Source organism: Trifolium pratense, linkage group LG6 (genome assembly GCF_020283565.1).
Source record: "Trifolium pratense cultivar HEN17-A07 linkage group LG6, ARS_RC_1.1, whole genome shotgun sequence".
NCBI lineage: Eukaryota > Viridiplantae > Streptophyta > Magnoliopsida > Fabales > Fabaceae > Trifolium > Trifolium pratense.
This window is the reverse complement of record NC_060064.1, coordinates 21,211,348-21,221,398: the sequence shown is the minus strand read 5'-3', so window position 1 is coordinate 21,221,398 and position 10,051 is coordinate 21,211,348. Positions and strand designations below refer to the sequence as shown.

Below are 10,051 nucleotides of genomic sequence, written 5' to 3'. Positions count from 1 at the left end.
CATCGTTGTAGTAGATTCAAAAACATGTACATTCCGGTGACGTTAATTTATCATATTACTTGTAGGCATTTTTTCGTTGTATGCTATTAACTTGGATGCTGTGAATTTATTCGTATATTCATCCTTTTTGTTTTTAATGATGTTGAATTTGTATTTGCATCTGATGTACTCTATCGATTATTAAAATGAATAAATATATTTGTTTTGTTAGTAAAAAAAAGTACCGAAATTTCAAATGCATCTTAACATTTAATAGTAATTTTATGTATTAAATTATCCAATAACAAATATATTTTAGGATTAAATTGAATAGTTAGAAATATTTAAGGACAAAAAGTCTAATAAAAGAGACTTTTATAGATCTATTTGTAGACAACCTCATTTACTACTCTCTCCGTCTCTATATCACTATTTCGTTTCATTTCATTTGTAGACAATCTCATTCACTACTCTCTTGGTCTCTATATCATATAAGCTAAATATATTCAGTGATTCTTTAAATTTTGTATTTGCAACATATAAATTTTTTATGTTTTTAGATAACAATTAGTTCCCTTAAATTTTTTAATAATAAATAAATACTTTAAGTTTCTAACTTGTTTCACTATTACGTATCCTTCATGTTATCCCCTATTAGAAAAACTAGTTGCACAATTACTCTTCAAGTTATCTTATTACACCGTGGCTGTTAAATTGACTTTCACCATAGTTGATATGTTAATTAAAACACATATATTAGAGAAAAAGGAAATTAACTGAAAAAATAACGGTACAAGTTTTTTTTTTGAAGGAAAAAGTTGAAATAACGGTACAAGTTAAAAACTTAAAAATTTATTTATTATATATTACTCTCATGTTAGATTAGTACGTAGAATATTACTACATGTTTAATTTCTTCTGACTAGCTTTTTCATTCTCTTTCCTACTCTGCAAAACCTTGTTGTGATTCGGATTTTCCGGTATTAAAGTGTGTGTCCTTATATTTTCAACATAAAGAGAGCAAGCATTATTTGATTTCGTATTCCACACACACAACACAACTCTCTTATCTCCTCTCTCTTTGTTTATTTTTTTCATCTAACTTCTCTCATTTTCAAATCTCTGAATCTGCATACACTATATAGCCTATAGAGACACTAAAATGAAGGTATATGATTCCAACTTTTAATTTTTCTTTGTTTTATTTTTTTACTTTTTCCAAAAAAAGAATAATTATTTTCTAAACTTTGTCTAGAATCTTTGATTCACTTCTTAATTATTCTCCTTAAACTTTAATCTTTTTCCTTCTCTCTTTCCCTTGCCCATGATTTTCATGGTTGTGTACTTGATTGAACATGTGGGGTATATTTGTGGCATGAATTTTATTTAGATACTTTTCAATATATATAAAGTTTTATTTTATTTTCTTGGTTGGCTGAATAAAATTGTTATAGAATTTTTGGTGTCTTAATTAAGTGTGACACTTTTATTTGGATGGTAATCTGGATTTTGTGACTTGATTGCTATGTAATTATTATTATTTTTTTTTGCTTACAGATTGCTATGTAATTATTAATATTGTTATTGCAATAGAATTATTTGATTAAGACCAAAAACGTCACTATGTGATTTTATATGGTTGCAGAAATTTGTACTGAAATTAGATTTAGAAGATGATAAGGCAAAGCAGAAGGCCTTGAAGACAGTTTCAACACTTTCAGGTACCAAATCATTGTTCAACAATATAATATAGTTTTGATAATAACTAAATTTATGGTTTTTGAGAATACTCAAATCAAGGGAATGTTAGAAATTTTTTGAGATCTGGATGTTGGGGGGATGAATTGATGTGTAACCCACTAGTGGTAGGTGACAAAACTTCCAATATCTTTGACACGTGACATTTGAGCTGCAATATTTATATTTTAACTTTTTTTTAATGTTTATTGTTATGATTCATACTTATAAATTATAATTGATTAATTAAATTATTCAACTAAGTGATTAATAATAAACTCTAATTAACAACAAGTTCAAATTCAAGCATAATTAGATTTGGTCTAGTGGTAAAAAATTTGAATATTATTCAAGAGCTTCTGGTTACCAGACCTCTGTTGATAAAAAAAACACTTAAAATTATGATCAAATTATATCTTGGTTTATGAATGAAGAATTATGCTTCTTTTGCGTTCTTTTCTCGCCACTAATGTCTTGATTCTAGCCTCTCTCAGTCACAGTTGTGGGAATCGAACTCTATAGTGTTTTATATCAAATTCAGCATAAATCACTACTGGATCAACTAAAAATTAGTATTAGTTGTCTTAGTAATGTTATCTAATACTACTAACTTTTTTTACTTCAATTGACAACGTCATAAAAAAACAATTGTCCAGTTGTTATATTAAAAAATATTATGAAATGAGTTTTCGTGATTCGAAAGGAACATGTTTGTTGCATTCACTTTCACATATTTCATATATGCATTTATAGCAAGAATTGACACTACAAGTCATCATTTAGACATATACTAGTATATACTTTATTCACATAATCTGGAGAAGAAAAATACTATGCTGTCAATTTCATTTTCCTTTTTTGATGAAAATTTCTATTCTATCTGTCGTATAGTGCTTATAATATTTTGTTACACTATTAAATACTAATACTCACCACAAGATAACACCACAAAAAAAAAAAAAACTATCAAATAATACTTGCATGGACCTCACTAAATATGACTTATAATCAAGTAAATTAAGTTGAAAATTTTAATTACAAAATACATATGTGACGTGTTTTAAAATAATCAAGAGACATAATAAGATTCCAAATGTTTTGCTTTAAACTTTTTACTTGTCAACTTTGAATTAAGTTCACTTAACATGACACCTTTTTTTTTGGTCAAACTTTTTATTAATTAAGTTGTTTAAAATTGCTGGACAAGACAGATATTGTCTACGCAATAACAAATGTTTATTGTGATTAATGATCCGTTTGGTCGGAAGGAAAGAAAGTGAAAATGAAAAAAAATACAGAAATTGAGAAAATAATTTAAACTAAATCTTAATTCAAGTTCATTCATTGATATATATAGTAGTTGTAGTAATTATGCTTATTTTTTCCAACCAAATGGACCCATAGGATTATGCTTCTTCAATTTGCAATTGTGTTGTAGTAATTATGTTGTGATCTTTGATAGTAGTTGCTGACCTTTATTATGAGATATTGAAGAAGTTTTAAGTAGAATGTTCGTTGTTCGATTCTACAACCTAAGATAACTACTAATTTCTAATACTTGGGTAAAAATAAAATTTCAATTCTACATTTGAAGTTGTAGACAATTTTTACGATTTAGGGTTTTTTAAGTTTTTTTAAGTTTTTTTCTTCTCGTTAGGCGAATTTTGGACTTTTACCCAGTAAAAAAACTTTTGTCACTCTTAACTCAAACCAGTTGAGCTACCCACTCATTTTTATAATTCATAATTAACTTGTGCAACCATATATAGGAATTGATGCAATCACCATGGACATGAAGGAGAAGAAATTAACCGTGGTAGGAACGGTAGATCCAGTAAAAATCGTGAGCAAACTTCGAAAATATTGGCAAGCCGATTTAATCTCAGTAGGACCAGCAAAGGAGCCAGAGAAGAAAGAAGAGGCAAAGAAAGAAGAACCAAAGAAGGAAGAAGAGAAGAAAGAAGGGGAAAAGAAAGAAGAAGCAAAGAAAGAAGAAGAGAAGAAGGAAGAACCAAAGAAAGAAGAAGAGAAAAAGGAAGAGAAGAAAGAAGAAGAGAAAAAAGAAGAAGAGAAAAAGAAAGAGCCAACACCTGACCCTGTTTTAGAAATGGTTAAAGCTTATAGGGCATATAATCCTCACATGACTACATATTATTATGTTCAAAGTATGGAAGAAAATCCAAATGCTTGTGTGATTTGTTAAATGGAAAGTTTGGGAAACTGTTGGGCATAAATTTGGTCCTGAGATTTACTAGTTGATCTCTCGAATTTAAATACTTAAACTAGCGGTTGTTTACCAAATTCCTACGTAAACAGAAACATGAGAGAAAGTTATGTGTAAAACTCTCCCAACTTGTAATGGAATCAATTTATCTTTGATGAATTATATATATATAGGAGATCATCACCAAGAAGAGAGAAACTCTCCTAGTTTGTATATAATTTGGTGATGCCACTCCTTAAGTTGTTTTGAGCTATTAGTAATGTGTAGAGAAAAAGGAATAAAATTTTGGGATATTTGTTTTTGCTTTCAAATGATGGTGTAGTTTATACTATTTTTCTCTTGTATAGTTTTATGAACCTAATTAGTAATTAATTTTTGTGCTTGTTTTCTCATACAAAAGAAAATAATTTTACAAGTTTAAATCTTAATTAGTGTGAATAATTTTCTATTAGACTTTATCTTCGGGAAGTTAAAACTAAAAAACAACTATTATGGTCAAAATTGTTCTTATTAAAATAAAAATATATAATGGTCAAAATTAGTTTATGTACCAATTTGAGTTGAAGAAGATTTTTATATAGACAAATGTTAGTAAATAAATTAATAAATATGTTTGTTCCAATAAATTAAATCTCATTTGGTCACTTATAGTTCACTAAATGAGTTACCTAATTGAAAATGTTGAGGAAGTAATACAAGTGGAATATGATAAAAAGAATTAAGATTAACCATAATAATATTGCTCTTATTAAAAAAAAATACTATTATTGTCAAAATTTCTCTTATTCAAAAAAAGAAAAAACTTATAATGGTCAAAATTAATTTATATGCCATAAGTGAATACTCCCTCCGATCTTATATATATAAAAAAATATTTATTTTTTAAATTTATTATAGAACATATATATCTTGACTATATTATAGTTTTAGATATATTCATTCTACTATAGATCTTATATAATTTTCCTATATATAGGACTATAAGATTTAAAAGTAAAAAGATTGAAAATGTAGCATATGGTTTTATCATGGTCAAATTATGGAAGAATCTCAATCTCTTATCACATTCACCGCCATTTCATGTCATGAATAAAATGTTTCTTTATACTATTCTGTTCTGTGGCATTGTCATGTCTTTTGTCATGTGGGACATTGGTGGCTGATCAAAAGCATGTTATTACCACACATCACGTTGTTTGGTGAAATCTGAGGGTGGGACACAAAGTTTATGCCTTTTTCTACATTTATCATGCAAATATACAAAATTGAATTGTTTTTTTTTTTAAAAAAAAATCCAAGATCACTCATACCAATTCTATGGTCCCATTATTTTCATATCAAAATTGAATGATTGAATTTCCAAGGTCCACATTTACATTGGCCGGTCTTAGCTATCATCATCATGATTCTTTTTCTAATGGGTTTCTCTGATCCATATATATGGTGATTTGGAAGAAGCATATAGCCTATGGAATTTTCTGCTTATAGAATCATATTTTTTTTTTTTAAATTATTTATTAAGGTGTGGCTCATGCCTATCTATCAGATCTATGCACTTAGTTTTTAATACAATTTAGTGGTGCACAATTAAAGTAATCCCCTCAATCTTAATTCCTTTTGCTTTTATTCCTCCATATGACAAAAAAAAAGAAGCTAAGCTACCAGCTTAAACTTTTTTAGGTGGTGGGTCATCTTAGCTTTGTATTCCATCTTAATTTAATCAACATGGTGACAAACCTTACAATTTGTACTTGAACATTATAAAGCTAGGGGCATGTGATTAATCAACATTAATTTGTAAAAAAATGTTGTGTAGTTTCATATTTTGTATTTTATCTAATAATACTTGAACTTTGTCTGGAGGTTCCACATGCTCTCATTCCTATAATATTATTATGTCTACAAGGGCTTGATCACTTACGAGCTTGGATTTTGTGTGTTTAGTAAGCTTAATAAGTTAATTTATAGTTTATTGAATTAGTTTATAAGTTTGTTTATAAAAATGAGATATGTCTGGTATTGAATTTTTCTCTATTTAGTTTATATAGTGTATTGTATTTTGAGATTTATTTTAAGTAGTGTTTGAGTTTATACAGCGCCAGTCTGGAGTGCATGGTGCTCTACGGCGTTGAGCCTCCATTTTTTAGGGCCCTAAAAAAAAATTTATATGGTAGTAGGTCTCTTAAAAAAAAAAAGATGATTCAAAAAATTAAATAAAAAGCTCAAATATATTATTAATCTATTTTTGTTGGCTCAATCTAAAGTGGTTAAGTTCAAGTTTTTGAAAAATAAAATAAAATAAATAAAAAAAAGTTTTTTTTTGTCTCAAACACTAATAGAAACGCGTGTAGCTTTTCCTTCTCTCTCCCACAGCTAGAAAGAAGGCTTTTTTCTTTTTAAGTAGTTAGAAGACATTTTTATTGGTATTGATTACTATTTTTTATGTTATTCATATTATTTACAATTTAAAAAGGTATTATTCTTTTTGAATTTTTTGTTTTTTTTTTTACTAAGGCTCGCCTTTAATATTCAGTGTCGGGCCTCTAAATTGTCGGGACGAGCCCTGAGCTTGTATCTTATAACTTTTTACATTTCAGCTACCAGCTAGCTTATAACAAATAAGTTTATCTAACAGTGCCTTTATCATTTTTTAAGGGCGAGTGCTACCGTGCATAAGCTATTTAAGTCTTGCACCGTGCAAGACCATTCTTAATCATTAAGATATCATATCATGTGCTCTATATTCACATGTTAACAAGACCCAAAAAGAAATTCTCCCAACTAACTTCAATGAAAACTAACTTCAGTGATCTCTTTCTTTCCATTATCTAAAACAAAACAAAATTATTAATAGGGTCTATTTCTTTCTGGATTTTTTTTTTGGACATATTCTAGATCTGTTTGTTGTAATTGTTAAAATGCTATTTTTAATTTCTTTTATTGAGATGAGATAAAAAGATGAAGAAGGTATGGTGGAAGTTTCGTTTTTGCAGATCGAAGTATGGAGGAAGATGGGATAAATGCACAGGGAGGGAGAGAGATAATCTATTGGTAGTGAAATGGGTTGAGGAAATTTTTTGTTTTGAATCATGCATTGATTCAACATGGAGATGAAGACAGTGGTGACCGAAATTTCAGGAGATCAAACTTGGGGAGGAAGGAAATTGTAACCTATAAATAGCTCTGTATTTTCATTATAAAGAATCATCATATTTTTTATCTGTTCATATTTGATAAGTTCATGTAATATCATTCTTATATTATCAATAACAGAACACTACCATATGGCTGCAGAACATAACAGATTAAAATGCTCTGCTTTGAAATTTCAGCTACTTTAGCATGCCAATTAACATGCTAGTACTAGAAGAACTGAACTACTACAACTGTTAATCATTATTACAACATTATGAATTCCTACGTCTACGTGGATGGATTTGACAAATGACAAGCAAGTATGTTTTGGACGGTGAGTGGATGACTGGATGATAAATCATCGTCACTCAATTCAACGCATGTCCTTTTCAACAATGCAAACAAAAAACCCTACAAAAATAATGGAAAAAAGAGATGAAAATATTCTACGATTTACAGCAGAAAATTGAATGAGTTACAAAAAGTTAATTTGGAAAAAATATTAGTACTGGTCATTGTATACGGCAGGGTGAATCTCTATCTATTCAATGTTCAAATATTTATGTTGAGATTTCACTGTTCAAAGTTTAAAAGTTTCAAATAATGCATGGAAAGAATATATTCTTAAATGGTCATGTTACCAAAAATTTATATTTAGTCACACTTATACAAAATATTATATTATTTAATAATTTAAAAAATAAATATTATTTAATTCTTTATTCAAATACTTATTTATCTTTTTGTGAGTGTAACCAAGTTTAAATTTTTTGGTCACGTGATCATCTAAGAATATATCGAAAAAGAAATATCCATCGTTGTTGTCAGATTGTGTTAAAAGGGAAAACATGTGATTGACGCACAAAACTTTGTCTTTTCACGAGCTGCTGCTTTGATTAATGAATGGTGCGCTGTGCAGCAGGCTAGACCTGATGTGATGGGGCAGCGTACGACTACTGAGATTAAATGGACCAAGCCGGCCAATGGGCGAGTGAAATGTAATATTGATGCCTCGTTTTCATCGCATAATAATAGAGTTGGGATAGGTGTTTGTATTCGAGATGAGAAAGGCACTTATGTGTTAGCGAAGCTTGATCAATTCTCACCAATTTGTGATGTTCGTGTCGGCGAAGCTCTTGGCTTCTTGTCAGCGCTATCTTGGGTTCATGAATTAAACTTAGGACCGGTGGATTTTGAACTTGACTCGAAGTTGGTGATAGATGGTTTCCATTCTAATAATCATGATGTTACTGAGTTTGGAGAAATCATCTCACATTGTAGAAGACTTTTTATCGCTTTTTATGTTAACTCTAGTGTTGAGTTTATTAGGAGGCAAGCAAATGAGGTTGCTCATAGTTTAGCTAAAGCGGCCACATGTGTAGCTAGTCCCCAATTATTGGTTGACAAACCAAATTGTATTGAACACTTATTGATTAATGAAATGCTATGAACTCGTTGTTTTCAAAAAAAAAAAAAATGTACTATTTCACCAACTTTGTGCTAAATTAATAAGTTGAACATAGTTGCCGATAATAAATTGATTCAAGTGGTTAAGAGATTTGGTTCTCGTAAGTAATTAAGAAATGTTCTTTAGCTTTTGTGTATAGATAAAATTCTCATGAAAAAGAGAAATAACCTTGTGTATCTCAAACGTTATCCATCAAATATTAGTCACCGAAACATTCATATATATATATATATATATATATATATATATATATATATATATATATATATATATATATATATATATACATAAACATGATAACAAATTAAAAAAGAAGAGTTGAACATAACGGATGTGGATTATGTGCATTCCGTTAAACATGCAGTCATAGCTAGAGTCAAGAATATGTGATCGTCTAATTGAAATCAGACAGTTTAGATTTTGGTAATTACAATGTTATTGTAATTAAATTTTTCATCCAAAAGAAAAGCCCTGCATTACTTGGTAAGCAAGTAATGTTGACTTTTTCAAGTCCCTTTGTGAAAAATTCGGAAGAAAGTGAAGGATATAGGCCTCCAGTTGTCCGAATTGCAAGCCACCTACGAGGACTACCAAAACAAGTATGCTCTCCAGAAAAACTTTGTCAAGACTTTGGAGAACATTGAGGAGAAACTAGCTGAGGTAGTTCGTGAAAGGGATGCCCTCTTGGGGAAGGTCAAAGAGTTAGAGGCCCGAATTCTCGAGCTGAAAAACAAATTGAAGGAAGTGGAGGAGAAAGGTGTCAAGGCTGTCATTACTGCTGAGGAGAAGACCAGTGACCCTGCGAGCTTATATGCGGGTTTGGATCGAGCAAAGCTAGTGAAGATGATTGTTGACCTGACTGATAGCACGCTCGAAATCGCAAGTACCCAGTTCCAAAATGCTATCGCTCAAATCCGTGCTTCCAAAATCCGTGCTTTAAAAAATAAATATTATTTAATTCTTTATTCAAATACTTATTTATCTTTTTGTGAGTGTGACCAAATATAAATTTTTTGGTCACGTGATCATCTAAGAATATCTCAAAAAGGAAATATCTATCGTTGTTATCAGACTTTGTTAAAAGGGAAAACATGTACTATTTCACCAACTTTGTGCTAAATTAATAAGTTTTTTTTTAATCTTTTCATCGGAGCCTCCCGAAAAATCCACTCTGCTAAATTAATAAGTTGAACATAGTTACCGATAATAAATTGATTCATATGGTTAAGAGATTTGGTTCTCGTAAGTAATTAAAAAATGTTCTTTAGCTCTTGTGTATAGATAAAATTCTCTTGAAAAGAGAAATAAACTTGTGTATCTCAAACGTTATCCATCAATGATATATCATCAAGATGTGGACTTTTATAAAAAATAAAGGGATTAAAATTGAAACCAAAAGATTTAGAGGGAATAAAGTACAAAGAAATTTTTTAGAGGGACAGTAAATATTATTAACCCGTTTTTTTTATAAAAAAAATGACATAGTTGTTTCTAATTGATTGTATTTT

At 29.4% G+C, this 10,051-nt stretch overlaps 1 protein-coding gene across 1 annotated transcript; it reads left to right on the top strand.

Annotated features, from left to right (window-relative positions):
- The first annotated feature begins 875 nt into the window (after positions 1–875).
- Positions 876–4,251, top strand: LOC123892877 (heavy metal-associated isoprenylated plant protein 39-like). Its single transcript, XM_045942757.1, has 3 exons — positions 876–1,147; positions 1,625–1,700; positions 3,486–4,251. The coding sequence occupies exons 1-3, from the start codon at positions 1,142–1,144 to the stop codon at positions 3,917–3,919; spliced, it is 516 nt and encodes a 171-aa protein (XP_045798713.1). The 5' UTR covers positions 876–1,141; the 3' UTR covers positions 3,920–4,251.
- Positions 4,252–10,051: the final 5,800 nt, after the last annotated feature.